This window comes from Oncorhynchus tshawytscha, linkage group LG05, assembly GCF_018296145.1.
Source record: "Oncorhynchus tshawytscha isolate Ot180627B linkage group LG05, Otsh_v2.0, whole genome shotgun sequence".
Taxonomy (NCBI): domain Eukaryota; kingdom Metazoa; phylum Chordata; class Actinopteri; order Salmoniformes; family Salmonidae; genus Oncorhynchus; species Oncorhynchus tshawytscha.
In genome coordinates, this window is record NC_056433.1 from 49345495 (window position 1) to 49372610 (window position 27116).

The 27116-nt window shown below is 43.5% G+C and overlaps 1 protein-coding gene across 5 annotated transcripts in view; it reads left to right on the forward strand.

Annotated features, from left to right (window-relative positions):
* LOC112250737 (cAMP-specific 3',5'-cyclic phosphodiesterase 4D) overlaps positions 1–27116 on the forward strand; it is a 175541-nt gene that overhangs the window by 108994 nt on the left and 39431 nt on the right. The window contains exons 1-2 of one of the 5 annotated variants that reach the window (XM_042322025.1): positions 10111–11123; positions 11577–11603. The exons of 2 other annotated variants lie outside the window; for them this stretch is intronic. In XM_042322025.1, coding sequence (XP_042177959.1) covers positions 10993–11123; positions 11577–11603 — 158 coding nt within the window. In that variant the 5' untranslated portion in view covers positions 10111–10992. Of the gene's footprint in view, positions 1–10110; positions 11124–11576; positions 11604–23272; positions 24323–27116 lie in introns of those variants that run through there. 2 more of the 5 variants (XM_042322026.1, XM_042322027.1) reach the window with 2 other exon arrangements.

Sequence of the window (27116 nt, forward strand, 5' to 3'; positions counted from 1 at the left end):
GTGTGGTAGAGGGGGAAAAATTATTATTAACGATCAATAATGACAAACCTCCTGGCATTGACAACTTAGATGGAAAGCTAATGAGGATGGTGGCTGACTCTATAGCCACTCCTATCTGTCATATTTTTAATCTGAACCTAGAGGAAAGTCTTTGTCCTCAGGCCTGGAGGGAAGACAATGTAATTCCGCTAACCAAGAGTGGTAAAGCGGCCTTTAATGGTTCTAACAGCAGACCTATAAGCTTGCTGCCAGGTCTTAGCAAACTGTTGAAAAAAATGTGTTCTACCAAATACAATGCTATTTTTCTGTAAACAAATTAACAACAGACTTTCAGCATGTACTGCACTGACACAAATGACTGATGATTGGTTGAAAGAAATTGATAATAAGAAGATTGTGGGAGCTGTACTGTTAGATTTCAGTGCAGCCTTTGATATTATTGACCATAACCTCTTGTTGAAAAATCTTAAGTGCTATGGCTTTTCAACCTCTTCAATATCGTGGATTCAGAGCTATCTGTCTAATAGAACTCAAAGGATTTTCTTTAATGGAAGTGTCTCTAATGTCAAACATGTAAAGTGTGGTGTACTGTAGGGCAGCTCTCTAGGCCCTCTACTCTTTTCTATTTTTACCAATGACCTGCCACTAGCATTCAACAAAGCATGTGTGTCCATGTATGCTGATGATTCAACCATATACGCATCAGCAACCATAGCTAATGAAGTCACTGAAACCCTTAACAAAGAGTTTGAGTCTGTTTTGGAATGGGTGGCCAGTAATAAACTGGTCCTGAACATCTCTAAAACTAAGAGCATTGTATTTGGTACATATAATTCCTTAAGTGCTAGACCTCAGAGGAATCTGGTAATGAATGGTGTGGTTGTTGAACAAGTTGAGGAGACTAAATTACTTGACTTTACCTTCTGCAGGCTCTGGTTTTTGTCTAATCTTGATTATTGTCCAGTCATGTGGTCCAGTGCTGCAAGGAAAGACCTAGTTAAGCGGCAGCTGGAACCAGGACAGAGTGGCACTTTTGCTCTTAATTGTAATCAGAGGGCTGAAACAGATACTATACATGCCAGTCTCTCTTGGCTAAGAATTGAGGAGAGACTGACTGTATCCCTTCCTCTTTTTATAAGAAACATTAATGTGTTGAAAATCCCAAATTGTTTGCATAGTCAACTTACACACAGCTCTGACACACACACTTATCCCACCAGACATGCCACCAGGGGTCTTTTCATAGTCCCCAAATCCAGAAAAAAAAATAAGAAAACGTACAGTATGATATATAGAGCCCTTATTGCATGGAACTTCCTTCCATCTCATATTGCTCAAATAAACAGAAAACCTTGTTTCAAAAAACAGATAAAGCAACACCTCGTGGCACAACCCCCCTATTTAACCTAGATAGTTCGTGTGCATGCATTAATATGTAGGCTTCGTGTGCCTTTTTAAAAAATGTATGTAGTTCTGTCCTTGAGCTGTTCTTGTCTAATGATGTTCTGTATGATGTTTTGTGTGGACCCCAGGAAGAGTAGCTGCTGCTTTTGCAACAGCTAATGGGGATCCTAATAGAATACCATATACCCACTAATGACAAAGCAAAAACAGGTTTGTAGAAATGTTGCTACTTTATTTTTAAAAACCCCCAGAAAGAATACCCTTTCTATGAAACTCGAAATTGAGCTCAGGTGCATCCTGTCTCCATTTATCATCCTTAAAGATGTTTCTACAACATGATTGGAGTCCACCTGTGGTAAATTCAATTGACTGGACATGTTTTGGAAAGCTACACCCCGGATTTATATAAAGTCCCACAGTTGACATTGCATGTCAGAGCAAAATCCAAGCAATGAGGTTGAAGGAATTGTCCGTAGAGCTCCGAGACAGGATTGTGTCGAGGCACAGATCTGGGGAAGTGTACCAAAAAATTCTGCAGCATTGAAGGTCCCCAAGAACACAGTGGCCTCCATCATTCTTAAATGGAAGAAGTTTGGAACCACCAAGACTCTTCCTAGAGCTGGCCACCCGGCCAAACTGAGCAATCAGGGGAGAAGGGCCTTGGTCAGGGAGGTGACCAAGGACCCATTGGTCACTTTGACAGAGCTCCAGAGTTCCTTAATGCTAAGAGTCACATCTGGAGGAAACCTGGAACCATCCTTACGGTGAAGCATGGTTGTGATAGCATCATGTTGTGGGGATGTTTTTCAGTGGCAGGGACTTGGAGACTTCCCACTCTTCTGGGAAGGCTTTCCATTAGATGTTGGAACATCACTGCAGGGATTTGCTTCTGTTCAGCCACAAGAGTGTTAGTGGGGTCGGGCACTGATGTTGGGCGATTAGGCCTTCTTCGCAGTCAGTATTCAAATTCATCCCAAAGGTGTTCGATGGGGTTGAGGTCAGGGCTCTGTGCAGGCCAGTCAAGTTCTTCCACACCATTCTCGACAAACAATTTCTGTATGGACCTCGCTTTGTGCACGGGGGCATCGTCATGCTGAAACAGGAAAGGGCCTTCCCCAAACTGTTGCCACAAAGTTTGAAGCACAGAGTCGTCTAGAGTGTTATTGTATGCTGTAGTATTAAGATTTCCCTTCACTGGAACTAAAGGGCCTAGCCCGAACCTTGAAAAATAGCCCCAGACCATTATTCCTCTTCCACCAAACGTTACAGTTGGCACTTTGAATTGGGGCAGGTAACGTTTGGACACACCTACTCATTCCAGGGTTTTTCTTTATTTGTACTATTTTCTACATTGTAGAATAATAGCAAAGACATAAAAACTATGAAATAACACATATGGAATCATGTAGGTTAAGTGTGCCTTGAATTCTAAACAAATCACTGACAGTGTCACCAGCAAAGCACCACCACACCTCCTCTTCCATGCTTCACGGTGGGAACCACACATGCGGAGATCATCCGTTCACCTACTCTGCGTCTACTCAGCCAGCTAACGTTAGCTAGCTGGTGAATTAGCTTGCTAGCTAGTTGTTTTGGTCTACCGGTGTCTCCATTTCAGTTAGCACAAACTGACGTTGCATGATACTTGCTTGCTAACCATCTAGTTTGCTCACGTATCTAAAGTTAGATTATCAGCTGCTAATGTTGGCTAGGTTAACTGAAATCGACTTTCTACTGTCAGTTTGATAAGCTAGCTAATTTAGCTAGCTGCGTAATCAAATCAAATTGTATTTGTCACATGCGACAAATACAACAGGTGTAGTAGACCTTACAGTGAAATGCTTACTTCTAAGACCATAACCAACAATGCAGTTTAAGAAAATCCCCCCAAAAAGTATGAGATAAGAATAACAAATAATTAAAGAGCAGCAGTAAATAACAATAGCGTGGCTATATACAGGGGGTACCGGTACAGAGTCAATGTGCAGGGGCACCGGTGTTGAGGTAATTTAGATAATTATGTAGGTAGTTATAGACTTGGCGCTCCGGTACCGCTTGCCGTGCGGTAGCAGAGAGAACTGTCTATGACTAGGGTGGCTGGAGTCTTTGACCATTTTTAGGGCCTTCCTTTGACACCGCCTGGTCTAGAGGTCCTGGATGGCAGGATGCTTGGCCCCAGTGATGTACCGGGCCGTACCTGCTGCCCTCTGTAGTGCCTTGCGGTCGGAGGCCGAGCAGGTTTTATACCAGGCAGTGATGCAACCCGTCAGGATGCTCTCGATGGTGCAGCTGTAGAACCTTTTGAGGATCTGAGGACCCATGCCAAATATTTTCAGTCTCCTGAGGGGCAGACTTCACTACTGTCTTGGTGTGCTTGGACCATGTTAGTTTGTTGGTGATGTGGACGCCAAGGAACTTGAAGCTCTCAACCTGCTCTACTATAGCCTCGTCAATTAGAATGGGGGTGTGCTTGGTTCTCCTTTTCCTGTAGTCCACAATCATCTCCTTTGTCTTGATAACGTTGAGGGAGAGGTTGTTTTCCTTACACCACACGGTCAGGTCTCTGACCTCCTCCCTATAGGCTGTCTCATCATTGTCGGTGATCAGGCCTACCACTGTTGTGTCATCAGCAAACTTAATGATGGTGTTGGAGTTGTGCCTCTGCATGCAGTCATGAGTGAACAGGGAGTACAGGAGGGAACTCAGCATGCACCCCTGAGGGGTCCCCATGTTGAGGATCAGCGTGTCGGATGTGTTGTTACCTACCCTTACCTCCTGGGGGTGGCCCGTCAGGAAGTCCAGGATCCAATAGCAGAGGGAGGTGTTTAGTCCCAGGGTCCTTAGCATAGTGATGAGCTTTGAGGGCACTATGGTGTTGAACGCTGAGCTGTGGCCAATTAATAGCGTTCTCATATAGGTGTTCCTTTCGTCCAGGTGGGAAGGGGCAATATGGAGTGCAATAGAGATTGCATAATCTGTGTATCTGTTGGAGCGGTATGCAAATTAGAGTGGATCTAGGGTTTCTAGAATAATGGTGTTGATGTGGGCCATGACCAGCCTTTCGAAGCCTTTCATGGCTACAGCCATGAGTGCTACGGGTCGGTAGTCATTTAGGCAGGTTACCTTAGTGTTCTTGGGAACAGGGACTGTGGTGGTCTGCTTGAAACATGTTGGTATTACCAACTCAGACAGGGAGAGGTTGAAAATATCAGTGAAGACACTTGCCAGTTGGTCAGCGCATGCTCAGAGTACACATCCTGGTAATCCGTCTGGCCCAGCGGCCTTGTGAATGTTGACCTGTTTAAAGGTCTTAGTCACATCGGCTGCGGCGAGCGTGATCACACAGTTGTCCAGAACAGCTGATGCTCTTGTGCATGTTTCAATATTACTTGCCTCGAAGCGAGCATAGAAGCTATTTAGCTCGTCTGGTAGGCTCGTGTCACTGGGCAGCTCTCAGCTGTGCTTCCCTTTGTAGTCTGTAATAGTTTGTAATAGTTTGCAACCCTGACACATCTGACGAGCGTCAGAGCCGGTGTTGTATGGTTCGATTGACGCTTTGCCTTTTTGATTGTTCATCGGAGGACATAGCGGGATTTCTTATAAGCTTCCGGATTAGAGTCCCGCTCCTTGAAAGCGGTAGCGCTAGCTCATTGCGAATGTTGCCTGTAATCCATGGCTTCTGGTTGGGGTATGTACGCACAGTCACTGTGGGGACGATGTCCTCGATGCACTTATTGATAAAGCCAGTGACTGATGTGGTGTACTCCTTAATGCCATCAGAAGAATCCCGGAACATATTCCAGTCTGTGCTAGCAAAACAGTCCTGTCATTTAGCATCTGCTTCATCTGACCACTTTTTTACAGACCAAGCAAGCCAGCCAGTACTACAATAGCTGCTTTTAGTAACGCGGGTGTATTTAGATACACTAGCGTTGCTTTCAATTGCACAAAAACAGTCCGCAGGAAACCAGAAGTTAAATACAATTCTGTTTTAACTTAGCTACTCTGCCGGTGGGGGGAATTTGAGACCATATCAAAAGGATGGTATTATTAAACAGGCGTTCCAAATGTGGGTCTGTTGTAGACCCAGTTCCTCTCTGCTTACAGCTACTCTAGAGGCATCACTACAGACACCTTGGTTCGAATCCAGGCTGTATCACAACCGGCTGTGATTGGGAGTCCCATAGGGGGGCGCACAATCGGCCCAGCATCGGTCTGGGTTTGGCCATTGTAGGCCGTCATTGTAAATAAGTATTTGTTCTTCACTGACTTGCCTAGTTAAATAAAGGTTAAATAAAAATAAATATAGATCTTTTTTTGTTGCTATTTAAACGATTATAACAGTGACCGCGGTCATTTGGCTTACCAATAACCGTCATCCAAAATTCTGTGACCGTCACAGCTCTAGTGTATCTGTGTGTACGTGTGTACATGTGTACTTTGACTGCTCTGTGTACTGTGCTGTACCAGCCTTGGGGAAAGGAGAATAGGATCGATAGCACCAACCCTGTCTGCTGATTTCACAACTGGGATGGGGTGCAGTGAGTAACACTGGTGGAGCACACTTTGCTCACTGTGTGCGTGTGTGTGATTGGTGTGTGTTTCCGAGTGGGTGTGTGATTAGCCACACCATTCTCCTATGGAGCCATCCTGCACACTGGTTTGTATTCATATACTGAATGTGCTTTCACCCACACGTCTCCTATTAGGAGGGAGGCACCACTGGGATGGGTGGTACAATGTGGTATTAGCCTCTCCAGATCAACAGTTGGCTGGGGTCACCAGTAACTCGCCCACTGATCATAGATTCTAACACCACCACTGACAGAGGCCTGAGCATAGTCTGAAAGTGCCCTCGGGTTCAGATGGGCAGTATTCTGGGATTATGTTCGTGATTTGTTTGTTTTCGTCTATTCTGTTTTTTTATTTATTCCGGGCTACCTTTATTTATTTATTTATTTATTTTATTTCACCTTTATTTAACCAGGTAGGCAAGTTGAGAACAAGTTCTCATTTACAATTGCGACCTGGCCAAGATAAAGCAAAGCAGTTCGACACATACAACGACACAGAGTTACACATGGAGTAAAACAAACATACAGTCAATAATACAGTATGAACAAGCGATGTGCGATGTGAGCAAATGAGGTGAGATAAGGGAGGTAAAGGCAAAAAAAGGCCATGGTGGCAAAGTAAATACAATATAGCAAGTAGAGTTACCTTAGAGTTTCAATATCTTACTTTGTTAGTACTGTGTCTCTAAAGTGCAAATCTGTTCACGCATTTCTTCTGTGCCCCTCATATGCTTTGATTGTTTACTTTATGTGTAATGCTAAGCAATGGCCCAGACAATATATGGATCCCTTATAACATTATCATATGATCAGACGTTTGGAGACGTTCAGATCATCACACTATTCCTCTGAGATCCCCCCCCCCCCACACACACACACCCCTGTTGTCTTGGTCCAATACACACCCCTGTTGTCTTCGTCCAATACCTGAAGGACCCCCCCACCAATGCTTTCCAGATGTGCTGATGTCATCGTCACACGAGCGTTTGAGAGAGCCCGTACAATGCCAAGGCCACTGACCGATGTGAAGTACCAAATAACTATGGCCACCACAGTTATGATCTTCACAGGAGGGCTGCCCACATTCCAGCAGCGGCAGAGCTATTGGGGAAGTACAGTGGTGCCATTTTCAGATGTGCACTGAGGAAGAGGGCACATTGTAAACCTCATACTTTATATTGCTTAGCAGTTATGCCATTTGTTTAATCAGTTACGATAAACAAGGGGTCAGGCAACTGCCAGTCACATCATTTGGCGGCAGTGTTGGGGTACTTGATGGAGATTGGCGTTATATGTTTCAAAGCAAAACACCAAGTTGGTGCTTCATCAACCATCGGAACCCACATTGTTTATTTTTCAATTCCTTTGAAAGGTTTTGTTTCGAGTGTGACTCAATAATGAGAGGCTTCAACTAACGAAGCATTGGCTGTAACTTGCCTCTCCCTGGCCTGCTACCCCCTCAATGCCTCTATCAGTGCCCAAGTGATGTTCAGACACTACTGCTATCACTGTTAATACAAGCTGTGGTCTGGTCAGTGTCTCTGGGTACCTGTCAGTCTGATCTGCTGACTACTGCCACACTGAGAGAGACCCAAAGCATGTCATCCAGGTGGCACTGGGCACTGGAGAGTCTCCAGACTGAGATTACAGTTAGACCAGAGAGTTTGTCCATGTCATATCTCGATCAGCCATTCACGTTTCAAACAGCCCCTTCAAGTCTAGTTTTCCACTAAGAGAGAGAGTGGTTGCATGCATAATGTAGCAAAATGCTTTGAAACAGAACATTGCACTCTGTGTTCTTATTGGACAAGTTCACGTTCGTGCCTTCTGAACACGACCCATGCTCTCCCAGGCAGCCATGCAGCCCAAAGCGAACTGGAATGCTAATCAAGGCAGCAATAACACAACACTCCCGGTCTGTCCCCCCGAAATAAAGCCCCGAGCCTGGAATAGATCCCAGATCTCACCAGGGGGGCCGCAACAGTGGCTCATGTGCGTCACTACTCCAGCTCCATGTATTCAGCATGACCGCCCTTCCCCATCACCCTCCTCCCCCTCTTCTTACTCCCAGAAACCTATTGATTTCTCCATGCCCGGCTCTAGGAGGTGTATGTTTTATTATGCCATGGTTTTGATGTTTCAGAGGGGCATTGAATATTGTGTCAGGGGGAGGTTATTATTTGGTATTTTGGTATGGAGTGACATCTACTGGTTACAGCCTCTTGGTTTGCGTTTCACATGAAAGAATTGGTCAATTCCAAAGAGGTTTTGAGAAGTTTAGAAATGTGAGATGTTTTGAAAGGCAGACTCACAGGAATCTCAGGGGAGTAGCATCAATTCCAGTGAGTGTTTTCATTCGTGACTTTTGGAAGACTCTTTGCGATCATAGTCACCTGTCCATCTTTATTTTTTAAACTTTCTAAAAACCACATTTCTGAGAATAATAATATGCTTTCCCAAAAACAATGTAAAATGTATACAGATTTCCTATGTAGGTGCGCTGTTAGTTGTGAATTGATCTCCATAAAAGGGTGCTAGGACATCAGTACCTAAATGATAAGCCTTTAATAATTAGCCTTTAATAATTAGACTTTGTCATTAAAACAACAGAAATAAAACATTCCATTGTCAAGCAATTGAACAAAATAATGGGCTTAGATTTTTGGATGAAGGGCACGTACGGTTCGCTCGACTCCACTCCACTAGGCAGGCACATGGTGATCCAGTGCCTACCCAACGGTACTCCAGCCAGTCCACAGAGGGTGACAATGCATAGCACGGAGCACTCTGATCTCGATGTGGCTCCTCATAGGGGAGGGAACGCAGCATGGCACATTCTTTGAAAGCCACCCAGCCCAGTGTCTTTTTCAAGACCCAGCACGTTTGTCAGGCACGTTGCGCAATGATCAGAGGGTCCGATGTATGCAGCTTACGTATGTCCCTGTCTGTCATAGATTGTCCAGATCTATAAGATGCCTTCAACAGTCATGCTAACTGGAATGTATTTACCCTCAGTGCTCAACTGCTGCTGATGGCTTTAGTTTTCGTTGATGTTTCAGGAATGTCTCTTACTGTAGGTCAGGTCTTCAATGTTCGGACCAGTTTATTGTAGTTTATTGAACCCTGACTAGATTTGATTCAATTTAATTGAACCATGTAAGACTTTATGGTATTAGCTTTGGATATTTTTTTTATATTGACTTTTTTTAGTGATAAACGTTCTCTCCTGGTTTTCCCCAGGTGGCTGGCAGTACCAGCAAGATTGCAGACAGGGAAATTCTATTTTAATCGCTCAGCACTGTGCCTGTCATTGGTGTGTGTGACAGATTTATGTCGTCGTCGTTCCCATCTCCTTAGCAGAGAGAGAAGGTCAGAGGTCATATACCTGGGTTGTGTTCATTAGGCACTGAATGGAAAACATTTTGCAATGGAAAACAAAAATGTGTGTTTTTTTATAACACTGTGTTTTCACACTTGCGTGACTTTCAAAAGGCTTCCCTTTTCAATTCCCCTCCAACATGTCTGCCAACATGCCACCCCGGGCTCTGTGCCCTCTTCCCCAGTATACAAATATTTACCCCTGATTTCATTAGTAACGCTTTGTGAGCTCATGGGCCGTTTCAGTCCACTGCTTTCTCTGACCTTATTGATCTGGGCTCTGGCTCTAGGTCTGGGCAGATGACTTTTGGAGATTTTCTTGTCTGGGATCAGGTGAAGACTGTCATGTAGTAAACATACTAAAACAGGAGTGGGTGATCTCCGATGGTGAGGGCTGATATGGGTGCAGGATTTTTCCTCAGACAAGTAGTAACACACCCCATACTACTAATCTCAACTAATCATTGTCTTCCATTCAGGCTTTTGTCAGTAGAAACTGTTCTCAGTTTTATTGTGACACACTTCAATGTGTTACTGTCATAGTGTATTTTTCTCTCTTGAAAAAAGGACAGAAGTCTTAAGCAATGTCATGTGAGAGTTGATATGTTAATATGTCTGTATGCACATATTTCAGGTATTTATGGTATTTAGATGCATGGTATATAGCATATAGAGCATTTAAAGAGTTAAACCTGGAGATACTGAGAGGGTAGGAGCCATGCTGCCTCTGAGACCGCCCCTGTTTTTTCTGACCTCACAGTTCAACTGGCATACACATACACAGGAAGGGAACACTAGCACAGGCACACAGACACATGATATAGCGAGACTTGCACACAAACAGACACTTATTGAGTTTTCAAGAGGGTCCATGTCTTCAGCTGTCAGAGGGAGTTGAGACTTAGAGGTGGAAGACTGGGTTTAGAAGAATTGCAGAGGAGAGAAAGACACTGATGAGGAGTGAGACAGAAGGGGAGACTGGGAGATCTTTATGATCAAGCCTTCATGTAGAGATTGTTCAAAAAGACAGTGAGAGCCAGACATAGGAATGGAAAGGACAAAATCAAGCTAGTTAATCTGCATTTTGTTTATTTTGACCTTCATCTGGATAGAAAAGGAATTCCATATTGTCCGTTTAAGGGAGCTTCACTCTTGCTTCTACAACTGTTGAACATGTGCTTGGTGACAAACTCAACTCGTTCTGTCCCTCAACCACATCTAAGGATGTTACCCGGGAGAAAAAAATTGACTTTTTGAAACACACAGCAGCTTTTCAAGAGGCGGATTTTTCAATGTTTTTGACAGGAATGTTGGTGGGAAAATCCAAGGAGGATTTCCCTCAAAGCCTCAGACTTTCTCCCAGATTCTCGCAGGGATTGTCTTCGGGTTTTGGCTTTTCTTGTAATTGCGGCATCTTCGGTCCTCTCTGTTTGACATATCATTCATTTGAGCGGCAATGGGAACCAGGTGCGGCGTGAGGAAAGCAGCAGGGTCGCGCGAAAGGAGACGGACAAGAGCACTCTAATGTTCCCACCGTAGCTTTCAAAAGGAGAAGGAAACTAAGGAAAGCAGAGAAAAAAGTAGAAAGGGGGGAAAAGAGGGAGCGAGAGGAGGAGTGAATAAAGGGGGGAGAAATATGAGTTTGCCAACAAACTGTGTATTCATGGCCCCCACCACGGACCGGTCGTTCAAAGTGCGGAATGGGAATATCTGTGGATCCCTGTGCGCAGTCAACCGGCCCATTGACATTGTCCAGAAGCGCAGGCGGTAAATGCACCACCTTATTATTCCCTCTCACCTATTGTCCCAGATGCTGCATGTAATCATTTCCATGTAAAAAGACCAATGAAGACCAACATGTGAGGTTTATAGGAGCATGTCAAATGAAAGATAAGAGTCTGTTTTGTTTTTTTAAATTAAGACATATAAATGTTTCAACCATGTTCTATCCTAAATATTAGGAATTAGCAGAGGCTTTTATATATGGTCAAACAGATAAAAGAGGGGCCTTAAAAACATCTTAAAAGGTGTTATAAATACATCAACACACAATAATGCTGAATTAAAGACCCTTGCCAACTAATATCAACACTTATATTTAGTTTTGGAGAGATGACTTGCCTTGTTTAATTTTTTAGAAACATTGCCCTGTGCCTTGAAATTCTGTTAGCAAAAACCCACATATCTTTAAGATATTTTCTTATTTCTCTCTTTCATCAGGAGGGAGGATAATGAAAGTTCACAGAAGTAAGTAAAGGTTGACCTAACAATTAGTTATTGTGTTTTTAGGGATATCTATTTGGTTTATGAATTATGAATTATTAAATTAAAATTTGAAATTCCGTTACTAAACTGGTAATGGAATTTCAGAAAAATCTGTAATGGAATTACTGCAATTGAATTGGCTACAGTGGGAAATCATAGTAGGCACAAACCACAGTTGAGTCACCTGCTACAGTCCTCCCTTCCACTGGCATACTGGTACTGTATGTTCAGCTCATAACTGTTTTCTTTCTGTTTCTGTCTGGTGTTCAAAGCAAGAGTGTAAAGAACCACAACCCCTCCCTTCCTCTCTCTCTCGATCTGCCTCTCTCCTCTCTCTCTTCTCTCTCTCCAGTTAATGTCACCTCTCCCGGCTCTTACTCACACCTACCCATGACCCCCTCTCTTTCCATTTACTGTAACCAGCATCCTTACCGACTGACACTGGACTTCCATGTTCATTGAAAAGTAGTTGAAATTTGGTCAGTCTGCCCTGGCCTTGATTCCAACATACACAGACGTTGTTTTTTTGGAGGGTATTGTCCAGACCGGACCAGTTTTAATTTCAACATCTACAGAGGTTGATTTTTGGTCCGTTCCCGGACCAGCCTTGATATGGCGCAAACATAGACCTCCATGATTCGTTCAGATTTGTCTCAGTTGGACCGGACCAAATCTGAATCAATCATAGATGTCTATGTTTCACAAGTGTGGAGAGCACAGTAGAGTACAGTAAAGTAAAAACAAAAAGAGTTGAGTATAGTTCAGTAGAGCACACTAGAGTTGAGTACAGCATACTGTACTGTATTGTACTGAACTGTAGTCGACTGTGCTCTACTGTGTTGTGCTTTGATGTCCAAACTTGTAAAACATAGATGTCTATGATTGGTTTAGATTTGGTCCGGTCCCGAATTTGGTCTTGTTTGGGGGCAAAGCTCATTAAAATAACAGCCATTGCGTATAATAATACCCAAATATGCAAAGGAGGGTATTGCATATGTATACCTTTTGTACCTATTTAAGATACATCACCATGAAGAGTTACGTTCAGATCCATAATTATGCATTTCTGGGTAGTACAGATCAGGGACATCTGATGAAATTCCGTTACCGCAATCCATTACCAAGTGTAAGTCCACTTCACTTACTGTAGTTCAACAACCAAAAGAGAACAGATGTAATGTCATAGCTGATACCCCATTTTTTTCTGCAGACATTTTTTAAATCTTAATTCGGAGCAGATATTTAAGAGTTTTTGGAAAACGTGGTAACACAAAAAAAATGAAATTATGTTCCCAAACTTTGATCGGCACAATTCTTCCAGTAAATGTGTTTTTGTAAAATGTTCTGTTCAAATTGTTAAAAGTAGTCCTTATGGGTAGAGTTGTATGGTTTTTTAAACTTTGAAATCAATTGATTTTGTTTTGCATACATTTAAAGTGAGTTCCTTTACCCTGGAATTGTCCATGTGTCTGTAATGAACATGATAGGAGACAGAGCTGGTTTCAAGTGCAGAGCGCAGCAGGTGTTTATTGGAAGGGACCATAGGAGGAGGTAGGGTCCAGGGGCAGGCAGAAGGTCATACACAGTAGGTCCAAAATGGCAACAGTTCAGGCAAGGAATAGGCAAAAAAGAGTTGTGAGTGAGGCAGGCAAAAACTATCAGAAACGGGAGGAGTGAAGGACGGGAAAAAACAGCACTCTGAAAGAAGTGTGTCTCAAAACAAACAACACCCCCACAGTGATGGGGTGCAAGGAACTGAAGGAAATAGTGTGGGATGATGACATGCAGGTGTGTGAACAGGTGATTATAATTCCAGTAATTGGGATCTGGAGAGTGAGCTGGAAAAGTGGGCTGCGTTCCGGGGATCTAAATGTTTGAGAGTGTGAGTTGGACGCAGACTTTACAGTTTCATTTTCAGCAACCACACACATCTGTGTGCTTTTAGGCCAGTTTCACTTTAACACAGCTCTTTCATCCTATCTTGGTGTGGGTTTTGTGTCACCCTTTGTTACCACAAGCTATGCTGAATCTTAGTAGTCGTGGGAGCTTTTTTGTTGTTGAAGTTTTTATGTCTTTGTTCGGTATTAGGATGTTTCTCAGTGACGTAGCTGTGGATATAGACCATGACTGTGACTGGACTACGACTGTCAGGCTAGAATGATGTGGCCAGAGGGTTTCTTTTAATGAAGAACACATGGCTTCTCAGCACAGGTGAAATCAGAGGTCTTCTGGTCTGTGACAGACTTATTACCACTACTGGCATTCACACCACACACGTTCACGTGTGGCTCACACCACACCACACTCAACAGATGGCAATATGTGAAAGAGACCATTATGTTAGCTATATAGTTTGTACCCCAGGGACTCTTGTTCACGTTAGTCTCAGTGCTCCAGTTTAAAGAAGCAAAATGGAAATAGGACTAATTCTGTATCTGACATTTGAAAACGCATGACGACAAACCCCTTCACCACAGAAACAAAGTCTGTTTATAATGTCAGGCCCAAATGTTTAAAACACTTCAAAGGCAACGTCTAATGAACGTTGAGTCAGGCGTATTTATAGACCAGTGTGGTGGGCCGATGAATTGAACATATGCAACTAATAACACAGTAAAAATCTGTTTTGACAAAAACTATGTATACTGTATAATCTTCCAAATCCTCTAACTAGCCTCTCATCATTTTAGTTTCCGCTAATGCCAACAAGCATTCCTCCTTCCAATGCTGTGCTTTTCAATATTAATGCTTTGGGAACAACTTGATTAAGCCATGAGTAGAAAGAGATTATTTATAGTTAATGCTGAGGGAGAGGTTGTTGTTCTGGCACCACACTGCCAGTTCTCTGACCTCCTCTATATAGGCTGTCTCATAGTTGTCGGTGATCAGGCCTACCACTGTTATGTTGTCAGCAATCTTAATGGTGGTGTTGGAGTTGTGTTTGGCCACGCAGTCATGGGACAACAGGGAGTACAGGAGGGGACTAAGTACACACCACTGAGGGGCCTCAGTGTTGAGGATCAGCGTGACATACGTGTTGTTGCCTACCCTTACCACCTGGGGGCGGGCCCATCAGGAAGTCCAGGATCCAGTTGCAGAGGGAGGTGTTTAGTCCCAGGGTCCTTAGCTTAGTGATGAGCTTCGTGGGCACTATGGTGTTGAATGTTGAGCTGTAGTCAATGAACAGCATTCTCACATAGGTGTTCCTTTTGTCCAGGTGGGAAAGGGCAGTGTGGAGTGCTATTGAGATTGCGTCATCTGTGGATCTGTTGGGGCGGTATGCAAATTGGAGTGGGTCTAGGGTATCCGGAAGGATGTTGTTGTGAGCCATGACCAGCCTTACAAAGCACTACATGGCTACCGACGTGAGTGCTACTGGGCGCTAATCATTGAGGCAGGTTACCTTGGCTTCCTTGGGCACAGGGACTATGGTGGTCTGCTTGAAACATGTTGGTATTACAGACTCTGTCAGGGAGAGGTTGAAAATTTCAGTGAAGACACTTGCCAGTTGGTCCGCGCATGCTTTGAGTACACGTCCTGGTAATGCGTCTGGCCCCGCAGCTTTGTGAATGTTGAACTGTTTAAAGGTCTTGCTCAGATCGGCTACCGAGAGTGTTATTACACAGTCATCCAGAACAGCTGGTGCTCTCGTGCATGCTTCAGTGTTGCTTGCCTCGAAGGGGCATAAAAGGCATTTAGCTCTTCTGGTAGGCTCGCGTCACTGGGAAGCTCGCGTCTGGCTTTCCCTTTGTAGTCTGTAATAGTTTTCAACCCCTGCCACATCCGACGAGCTTCAGAGCCGGTGTAATTAGGATTCAATCTGAATCCTGTATTGACACTTCGCTTGTTTGATGGTTTGTTTGAGAGCATAGCGGGATCTCTTTTAAGCGTCCGACTCCTTGAAAGCAGCAGCTCTAGCCTTTAGCTCGATGTGGATGTTGCCTGTAATCCATGGCTTTTGGTTGGGATATGTACATACAGTCACTGTGGGGACGACGTCGTCGATGCACTTATTGATGGAGCCGATGACTGAGGTGGTATACTCCTCAATGCCATTGGATGAATCCCGCAACATATTACAGTCTGTGTTAGCAAAACAGTCCTGTAGTGTAGCATCCGTGTCATCTGACCACTTCCGTATTGAGCAAGTCACTGGTACTGCCTGCTTTAGTTTAAGCTTGTAAGCAGGAATGCGGAGGATAGAATTATGGTCAGATTTGCCGAATGGATGGCGGGGGAGAGCTTTGTATGCATCTCTGTGTGTGGAGTAAAGGTGGTCTAGAGTTTTTTTCCCCTTTGGTTGCACGTGATATTCTGGTAAAAAAATGTGTTAAACTGATTTAAATTTGCCTGCATTAAAGTTCCCAGCCACCACTAGTATTGCCGCTTCTGGATGAGCATTTTCTTGTATGCTTATGGCCTTATAGAGTTGGTTTAGTGCGACCTTAGTGCCAGCATCGGTCTGTGGTAGTAAATAGACGGCTACGAATAATATAGATGAGAACTCTGTTGGTAGATAGTGTGGTCTACAGCTTATCATCAGGTACTCTACCTCAGGCGAGCAATACCTCGAGACTTCTATAGGGGCAGAATCGTAGGTTCATCAATTTTATTTTCCAATGATTGCATGTTAACCAGTAGAACGGATGGATTTAGGCGTTTACTCGCTCGCACATTTTCAAGTCTTGCCATAGATTTTCAAGCTGATTTAAGTCAAAACTGTAACTAGGCCACTCAGGAAGTGGTACAAACGGGATGGATGTTTTGGAATATTTTTTATTCTGTACAGGTTCCCTTCTTTTCCCTCTATCAATTAGGTTAGTATTGGGGAGTAACTACAATGTTTTTGATCCATTCTCAGTTTTCTCCCATCACCGTCATTAACCTCTAACTGTTTTAGTCACTATTGACCTGATGGTGAAATCGCTGAGTGGTTTCCTTCCTCTCCGGCAACTGAGTTAGGAAGGACTCCTGTATCTTTGTAGTGACTGGGTATATTAATACACCATCCAAAGTATAATTAATTATTTCACCATGCTCAAAGGGATATTCAATGTCTTTAAAAACAAAAACATTTTTCACCCAACTACCAATAGTGATCCTTCTTTGCGAGGCATTGGAAAACCTACTTAGTCTTTGTGGTTGAATCTGTGTTTGAAATGTACTGCTCGACTGAGAGACCTTACAGATAATTGTAAGTGTAGGGTACAGAGATGAGGTAGTCATTCAAAATAATGTTAATTAAAAACTATTGTTGTACACACCGTGAGTCCATGCAACTTATTATTTGACTTGGTAAGCAACATTTTACTCCTGAACTCTTTTAGGCTTGCCATAACAAAGGGGTTGAATACTTATTGACTCAAAATGTTTCAGCTTTTAAATAATTAGTAAAAATTTTGGAAAACATAATTCCCCTTTGACTTTATGGGGTATTGTGTGTAGGCCAGTGACAAAAAAAAAATCTCAATTTAATCCATTTTAAATGCAGGCTGTAACACAACAACATTTGGAAAAAGTCGAGGGGTGTGAATACTTTCTTTCAATGCCATTCCCTCTATCTTCTTGACTACTCAGTCAAAACCAATACCTTAGCTATTAGGATGAGACAAACACTTGCATCAAAATGTCTGAATTTCCAAGAAGATATTGAGTTTTCTTTTGTTCCCCTGTACAGTCATTGTTTTGTTGAGTACATTTGACTCATCCAAGCTACCTGCTTACTGGTTTGGACAGAATGCTTTGACGTCAGCAGTTCCGTTTTGCATAACAAGAACAAATTTGGTAGCAAACAATGCCCCATGCTGACTGGGTTAAAACCTGTGGAGTGGTCTTATCTGGTGTCCATCAAGCCCCACTGTGCTAGTTTATCTGCACAGACTTGCTCCAACGACTCAGAAACCACTGGTGACGTCAACGCACACCCACTCTCAGACGCCTCAACCTCTGTGGTCAATGACTTGGGGCCTCTGGCACAGATAGGGAGACAAGTAGGACTGTGAGAAAGTGTGTGCATGCTTGTGTGTTGATGTGTGTGTGCGGATGTGCTTGTTTGAGAATATAACAACACACACAAGCCACCGCAGACTAGCCTCTCTGTCTACACTTTCTGCCCAAACTCTCAACACTGTCACCAACAATAATATTCTCTCTAAACTGCGCGCCTGCGCAGCCGCACACCTCCTCCAGGACTGCCGCCCAGAAGAAATGCCATGCAGCGCGGAGACGCAAGAGATTTAACTTCACTGAGTTCGCCCCATTAGTTTGCACTATATTGATTAACGTTTTTGCTGTGATCGAATCAACATTATATCAGCCACTTTTCAATGCAACAAGACAAAACAAATCTAACTTTGCAAGATTTAGTCTGTTATTTTGTTGAACGCAGAGCCAGAGCGCAACGGAGTATAATTCTATTGGCGGGTGTAGCCCACGAGCGGTCTTTCAATCAAAGGCGAGTGAATGCGCTTTTCAGATCAGAGCCGCGCGTGTGGACATTTGTTGATATTCTTTGCTAGATAGCGAGTTATTAGCCCAGTTATAGATAAGTATAGGCCAGCAATGGAGAGTTACTGCTTCACACAAGAGCACAAAACGTGTAGGCTACATTTCAAGCTCGTAGAAAAGCCAGTCAGGTAAAAAGCTTGTGTCTTAATTAAAGGGGCAGTGTTGTATTTTGAGACAGGCGTGAATATGCACATAAGCCAATAGGAAGAGGGGTAGCCTACATTGTCTAATTCGCTGTATGGTAAAACTAATACATTTTATTTTGTTTTAAGTGGTTTCTTGCATCATATAACACTATACAATGCAATTTGCAGTCACCTATATGGCCCACGGTGTTACAGACCAAGTCAAAAATCATTAGTCAAGCCCTTCATAATGTAAAAACGTTTCTAAAAGTCTCATGCAATGTAGGCCTGCATTGAACACCACATATACTGTAGGCTATTTCATAGAAATCAAAAGCTATTTCCGTGTTAAAATGTTATGTGATTTGCTCCATTGGTTTTGTTGGTAGGCCTACATTAAGCTTAAATAGTCACAACAGTCTATTGGCAGCCTCAATGTGCTCTGGAAGTTGTACAAAATTCTTACAACATTCAAGTTTCCACTCACAAGACCAAAAATTTGCCCAGGGCCCCAAAAATTTGAGGGTCTCATCAAACAAACATTCTCACAGAAAGGGGACAGACAATTCTATGTTTCCTTCCTAAGAGACATCAGGCACATATGACAAGAGGACTTCATGCCCAGTGTGCCTCAGTCTTCCTCTTCTTGGCTGCGAAGTCTTAATGTGAAAAGGAAGTGGAGGAACCTGCCTCACACCAGGGCTCAATCACTTGTTTATTGAAAGGCACCTATTAAAGCCATATGAGTCTTGTTAGAGGAGAGCACCCCTGCTCCCCTGAGCTTGTTTGTTCCATGGAGAGCCCTGCTCTGAGTCCTGCTCTGCCCGTTGAGCGCTCATGTTCCATGGCCCGCCTGCCTAATTGTGGCCGCTCGGGGGTAGATGCAAAAGGGGGTCGATGCAAAGGGCCAAATCAAGACCTGGCCCGCTGGGGCCCTAATAAGACTCAGCTGGCAGGACGCAGAGGGTGTGTGTTTGTGGATGGTGTGTGGGGGGAAGGGAGGTTTTGTGTGTGTGTGTCTATTCTGAGTACATGGTTGGGGGGTTTACTCATCAATATAACTTGTGGGAAGAGGGCTGCAGGTTTCTGATAGGGCTTAATTAGTTTATGACCTGAGCAGTCTAACCCATGTATCATCCCTTAACCGTTCAGCACAAGTTAATGGCAATCACCTCATCCTTACACGGTGTGCCATTAGATTAAGAGTTTCCATGTTAGTGCTAATCAGTTCCCCGCGTACCGTACCCAACATAATCAATAAGATGAGTCAGGCCTACTTACACTACATGACCAAAAGTATGTGGACACCTGCTCGTCGTACATCTCATTCCAAAATCATGGGCATTAATATGGAGTTGGTCCCTCCTTGCTGCTATAACAGCCTCCACTCTTCTGGGAAGGCTTTCTACTAGATGTTGTAACGTTGCTGCTGGAATTTGCTTTCATTCAGCCACAAGAGCATTAGTGAGGTCAGGCACTGATGTTGGGTGATTAGGCCTGGCTGGCAGTCGGCGTTCCAATTCATCCCAAAGGTGTTTGATGGGGTCGAGCTCTGTGCAGACCAGTCAAGTTCTTCCACACTGATCTTGACAAAACATTTCTGTATGGACCTCGCTTTGTGCATGGGGGAATTGTCATGCTGAACCAGGAAAAGGCCTTCCCTAAACTGTTGCCACAAAGTTGGAAGCACAGAATTGCTTAGAATGACATTGTATACTGTAGCGTTAAGATTTCCCTTCACTGGAACTAAGGGGCCTAGCCTGAACCATGAAAAACAGCCCTAGACCATTATTCCTCCTCCATTAAACTTTACAGTTAGCACTATGCAGCGTTGTCCTGGCATCCGGCAAACTCAGATACGTCCGTCGGACTGCTAGATGTTGAAGCGTGATTCATAACTCCAGAGAACACGTTTCCACTGTTCCAGAGTCCAATGGCGGGGAGCTTTAAACCACTCCAGCCGACGCTTGGCATTACGCATGGTGATCTTGAGCTTGTGTGCTGCTGCTCGGCCATGGAAACCCATTTCATGAAGCTCCCGACGAGCAGTTCTTGTACTGACGTTGCTTCCAGAGGCAGTTTCGAATTCGGTAGGGAATGTGGCAACCGAGGACAGACGATTTTTACTCGCTACATGCTTCAGCACTCGGCAGTCCTGTTCTGTGTGCTTCTGTAGCCTACCACTTCGCGGCTGAGCCGTTGTTGCTCCTAGACATTTCCACTTCACACTATCAAGGGCAGACATTTGACATCAGGGCAGACATTTGACGAACTGACTTGTTGGAAAGCTGGCATCCTATGACGGTGCCATGTTGAAAGTCACTGAGCTCTTTAGTAAGGCCTTTCTACTGCTAATGTTTTCTATGGAGATTGCATGACTGTGTGCTCGATTGTATACACCTGTCAGCAATGGGTGTGTGTGCAATAGCCAAATCAACTAATTTGAAGGGGTGTCCACATACTTGTATACAGTTGAAGTCGGAAGTTTACATACACCTAAGCCAAATACATTTAAACTCAGTTTTTCACAATTCCTGACATTTAATCCTAGTAAAAAATTAGGTCAGTTAGGATCACCACTTTATTTTAAGAATGTGAAATGTCAGAATTATAGTAGAGAGAATGATTTATTTCAGCTTTTATTTCTTTCATCACATTCTCAGTGGGTCATAAGTTTACATACACTCAATTAGTATTTGGTAGCATTGCCTTCAAATTGTTTAACTTGGGTCAAACATTTCAGGTAGCCTTCCACAAGCTTCCCACAATAATTTGGGTGAATTTTGGCCCATTCCTCCTGACAAAGCTGGTGTAACTGAGTCAGGTTTGTAGGCCTTGCTCGCACACGCCAACAAATTTTCTATAGGATTGAGGTCAGGGTTTTGTGATGGCCACTCCAGTATCTTGACTTTGTTGTCCTTAAGCCATTTTGCCACAACTTTGGAAGTATGCTTGGGGTCATTGTCCATTTGGAAGATCCATTTGCGACCAAGCTTTAACTTCCTCACTGATATCTTGAGATGTTGCTTCAATATATCAACATATTTTTCCTTGCTCATGATGCCATCTATTTGTGAAGTGCACCAGTCCCTCCTGCAGCAAAGCACCCACACAACATGATTCTGCCACCGAGTGTTTCACGGTTGGGATGGTGTTCTTCGGCTTGCAAGCATCCCCCTTTTTCCTCCAAACATAACGATGGTCATTATGGCCAAACAGTTCTATTTTTGTTTCATCAGACCAGAGGACATTTCTCCAAAAAGTATGATTTTTGTCCCCATGTGCAGTTGCAAATCATAGTCTGGCTTTTTTATGGCGGTTTTAGAGCAGTGGCTTCTTCCTTGCTGAGCGGCCGTTCAGGTTATGTCGATATAGGATTCGTTTTACTGTGGCTATAGATACTTTTGTACCGGTTTCCTCCAGCATCTTCACAAGGTCCTTTGCTGCTGTTCTGGGATTGATTTGCACTTTTCGCACCAAAGTACGTTCATCTCTAGGAGACAGAACGTGTCTCCTTCCTGAGCGGTATGATGGCTGCGTGGTCCCATGGTGTTTATACTTACGTACTATTGTTTGTACAGATGAGCGTGGTACCTTCAGGCGTTTGGAAATTGCTCCCAAGGATGAACCAGACTTGTAGAGGTATACAATTGTTTTTCTGAGATCTTGGCTGATTTCTTTAGATTTTTCCATGATGTCAAGCAAAGAGGCACTGAGTTTGAAGGTAGGCCTTGAAATACATCCACAGGGTCACCTACAATTGACTCAAATGATCTCAATTAGACTATCAGAAGCTTTGAAAGCAATGACATCATTTTCTGGAATTTTCCAAGCTGTTTAAAAGCGCAGTCAGCTTAGTGTATCTAAACTTCTGACCCACTGGAATTGTGATACAGTGAATTATAAATTAAATAATCTGTCTGTAAACAATTGTTGGAAAAATGACTTGTGTTATGCACAAACCGACTTGCCAAAACTATAGTTTGTTAACGAGAAATTTGTGGAGTGGTTGAAAAACTAGTTTTAAAGACTCCAAACTAAGTGTATGTAAACTTCTGACTTCAACTATATGTAGTGTATGTAGTCACCAAAGTCCTATCCCTGTAGCTGAAACCCTTTCAGATTGACCAAGACCATAAGCACTTGGTTCAGGTCCATTTCAACACATTGAAATATCCTATTTCCAATTGGAAAAGGTATTGAATTGAACAAACCTCAAGGTTTACGTCTGACTACATCGTCAACTCGTACTACCCCCGAAGTGTGTGTGCTGTATCTTAGTGGGTGTCTAAATGTGCCTATGAGCAGCTGGCCTGCTCTCTGGCTTACATCTGTGGCTTTACATGACGACTCATCCAGATGTGATTGACGTCAGTCTCACGACATACAAGCCACCTTCAAACGGGAGTCCCCGCTTACAGACAGGACACACACACACACTCTCTCCCTTTGATGTGGGAGCAGAGATCAGAGCCTCCCTGCCTTGGCTCTCCACCCCACCCTCCCTCCACCCCACCCCTCCCTCTCTCCCTCCCTACCTCCCTCCTTTAACCAAATGTTTACCGCTCCTGTTTTTTTCCCCTCATATGCCTCCATGCAGCCAATGCCACACCCTTCATTTTTTTCCTTTCTTAATTTTCTTTTACAAGGGAGTGTTTTTTTCCACACAACATATTATCAACATTCCTCCCATAGACTGCAAAGACAGGGAAATCACTTTCAAGAAACAACTATTTGTATTTTCTCTCATGGCCAGCCATTTCACTTCCACTGATGACATCACAGTCTGTCAAACTTTGTGTCATTCACACAGAGAGCTTGACAGATAAATACTTGTCTTTTGCCTGATGAGCTTTTAATGAACTTCCATTTTCCTCCAAGAATGGCTGAATATCTCTCGCCGATCCAGTTTGTTCTTGATTTTAATGCACCTTGTTTGGACTGTAAGGTAGCAACAGTGTGATTTTTTTCCCCCCTTTCCATTGGGAAAGAGCATGTTGATCCCATTCTAAGAGGACAGTAATGAAACACAGGAGAGAAAGAAGAGGGTCATACCACAGAGGTCAAGCCAGGGCTGGTCTCCTCTGACGGAGAGATTTGAGAGGACTAGCACTAGCTAATTGCTAACAGATACCCAGCACGCAAGCAGAGTCCTACCGGCTAAAGTTCCATACTGTAATACCCACCTGTAGAGATGGGGGGGAAAGGGCTCATGCTGGAATACCACTTTTTTTCACTTCATGACACTTCATTCATTTTATGCCTTCTTGACTCCTCGCCTAGGTCATGGGATTGAGCAGAACTGATGGTATCATAGTAAGTAGTCATGAGTTGCAGGTTGGCAATGTCCCAATGAGTAATGTTTGTGTCATTGCAAATGAAAGCAGATGGTAATACAGATGGGTGGTGGTTTGGGTGAGTTACTGCCATAGAAGAGCACTTCAAAACCAGGAGAAAAGCACTTCAGGTAAATGCAAGTCTTTTTAAAGAGCTTAGACTTCAATTTTCACAGAAGTTTCTTTCAACTGTCAACATTTGAGGGGGGTTATTTCCTCTCCAAAAGCACAAGAGTCCACGAGAGGCAGGGGTGAAAGTGAGTCCACGAGAGGCAGGGGTGAAAGTGAGTCCACGAGAGGCAGGGGTGAAAGTGAGCCCACGAGAGGCAGGGGTGAAAGTGAGCCCACGAGAGGCAGGGGTGAAAGTGAGCCCACGAGAGGCAGGGGCGAAAGTGAGTCCACGAGAGTCAGGGGCGAAAGTGAGTCCACGAGAGGCAGGGGTGAAAGTGAGGCCACGAGAAGTAGGTTCCACACTAGATGTGAGAGGATTGAGCTGTGTAGCCATTGGGTTGTAGCACTCTCTTGACAGGCCTGAGCAGGGCCCACCACAGTAGCTTATCTACCTCTCCCAGTCGTCTGTCACAAGCGCCTCTGACGTCACGGCCCCGGCCAGAGTATATGGGTATACGGACGGTGGCATTCTGGAGCCGTTGTGCTCATTTGATACATGGCTGCTTGTGTGTTACCACAGGACCACTGCTGGATAGGATAGGATCCTCCAGTTCCCCCTGGAGTAAGTGAAGCCAAAGCGTGTGAGTGGGTGTGTTTGTGGGAGGTGGGTGGGTGATACTGTACAGGTATGGGTGGTATGTGTGTGTATTTATTTGTATCTGTTATATCGGTTACTTCTACACTCTCACTCTTCATGTATACATCCTGTAGATTTTTGAAGCGGTTTTAATAGCTGAAGTTTTTTTTAACCTCTGATTCTTGTTGGCTGGTACAGAGGCTTGTTCCGGTAAGAGTTCAGCCACAGTGCGGAACAGTATAGTCAGTTGGCGGTGAACAAAAGCAAATAAGGACTATCTTTTGGCTTTGTTTTGGAGATCTTTCCAAAAGTTTCTCAGTTCCTTTAGTTCTTAACATTTCACTTTATTTATGATGTATGTGAGACGATATGAGTTCTATTATCTTATTGGCTCAAGTGGTACATTCAACTTTTGTTCAGCTGTGCCACACCAACATACCAGGCCAAACATTCCCTTTTTTAAACCGCTAAATGTCATAAGCTCACATATTTGTCATATTAGGTTAATCTTGCTTATCTGAATTACACTGTTTATAAAAAAATGATGATTATTATTAAAAAATCCTATTATTCTTAATCCATTTGGTCAAGCCAGTTAAAGTCCCGAAGTATTGTGCATGTATATGGAGGGTGGAACGTGTATGTGTTCAGAGCTTCAGAACTGCTTGTTACCAGTAAAGTTGGGTCTCTCTTACCCTGTTGACAGCGAGTCAAGTTGTGGTGTTTGGAGAGTCGCTCCGAGAGAAAAGAAATATCCACAGACGGTTCTCTGATGACTCCATGTCTGTTCTCGTGCAACAACTTCTCTTCAAGGGCTATTTTTAGAAAACATATGCTCATGGCTGTATCTTATGTTGCTGGATACAGAACAATTTTTCCCTTTTGGTCAACTTGGATGTATTGATACACAGTGAATGTATTATGTTGTGGGGTTCAATTTTGTTCTGCTGTTGAGATGATAAATAACATGTATAACATGTTTATCAGTATCCAGAAATGACTTATAAACACCAGAAGCTAGACCAGATAAGAGAAGAATAGTCAGTAACCTATCTAAAAGACCTTTGGCTAGACCCGGTACAAAAGTATACAGGGCAAAGAGGTTTATATAGCCTCATTTACACGTTAACCATGGCGTTTGTGTTCAAAAGTTGAGTGTTTGACATAGGTGTAATAGGAAGTGTTGAAATGGTTTACTCTAGACTGGCACGTGGGACCTCAAATAAAAAGTCAGTTTTGTGCTAATGCTCTGTCTTCATACGTAAGCTGTGTTTAGATGTGCAGTTTCAAATACATTCTTTTTTTCTTGTTTTTGGTGGTGCACCGTGTTGTTTTGCTACGGGTGTCAGGTCGCGGACAATGGGGTGAGAGTTGCAACACTAACATCCCCCTTTCCCAAACCAGGTGCCCCCTTCCCCCCCAGTACAAAGCTTACGCATCACCAGGAACACACACACCAAAAAAAGGTCCACTCCTCTGTTTTCCAACATTCTCTGCCTCCACTCCCTTCTTTCCTGGCGTGTAAGGGCTGCGGGAACTTCCCTGAGGCAAACACACACACTTTGATTGTCATAGGTCGGCGAGGCCCCCGGAGCTGGTTCTCACGCCACTCGGAAAGAAAACAGAAAGGGGATTGGACTTTTTATTAGCTAAAAGCGGTATTTGGGGAACGACCTTAATGTCCATTCTTCCTTTGTCTGAATGACACAGACCTGAAGGCTTCTTTGAGTTTCCTCTGAATCACTAGTCACTAGTAACCCCTACCTCCTTGTACAAATTACCTCGACTAACCTGTAACCCCTGTATATAGCCTCGTTATTGTTATTTTATTGTGTTACTTCTTCTTATTTTTTAGTTTATTTGGTATACATTGTCTTAACTCTTTCTTGAACTGCACTGTTGGTTAAGGGCTTGTAAGTAAGAATTTCAAGGTAAGGTCAACACTTGTTGTATTCAGCACGTGACAAATAAAGTTTGATTTAATTTGAATCCTGAGGGGGGCTTATCCTTTTATCCAGGAACTAATGGATTTGCTCTTTTTCCCACATTTGAAGAGGAAAGGAAACATGGAGGATTATCTTTGTGTTTGTGGAGATCAGATGACGTTTTGATATCACCGTTTAGTAAAAGATAGTCATTTAGTGATTAGTCTGCACCAAATGTTTGTGTGTGTGCATGTGTATATGTGCTAGTGGTCTCAACGGGAGACACCCCAGAAGGGTGCGTGCCACAGTGGGATACAGGGAGGCCTGTCTTCCACGAGTTCTGACGGTAGTCCAGACTCAAAGAGAAGGGAGAGGAGACACTGACTGACGTCAGAGCCTGAGAACAATGACAACACCAAGGTCACTATCGACTGTTATGACCTACCAGACAAAGAGCACCTCATAGAACATCACCATAATAAAAGATGATTGATTCGAAGGTTTATTCAGTGGAATGGCACAATTGGTTTAATGCTTGTGCGATACATGATACATATCCTCCATGTTGAGTGTAGTGTCTGTGTAACATCAGATTTTTTTATTATACTTTTTTTGGTCATTTACATGTTATACAAATGTACAGTAGCAAACACACTTATCCAGAGCAATTAGGGTTAAGTACCTTGCTCAAGGGCACACCGGCAGATTTCACCTAGTTAGCTTGTGGATTCGAACCAGCAACCTTTCAGTTACTTGCCCAACCTCTTAACCTCTAGGCTACCACCCAATCCACATTGAGGCAAAAACTTCATCTTACCTGTTCTCTGGCTGACATTTAAGATGCATGTACTTTA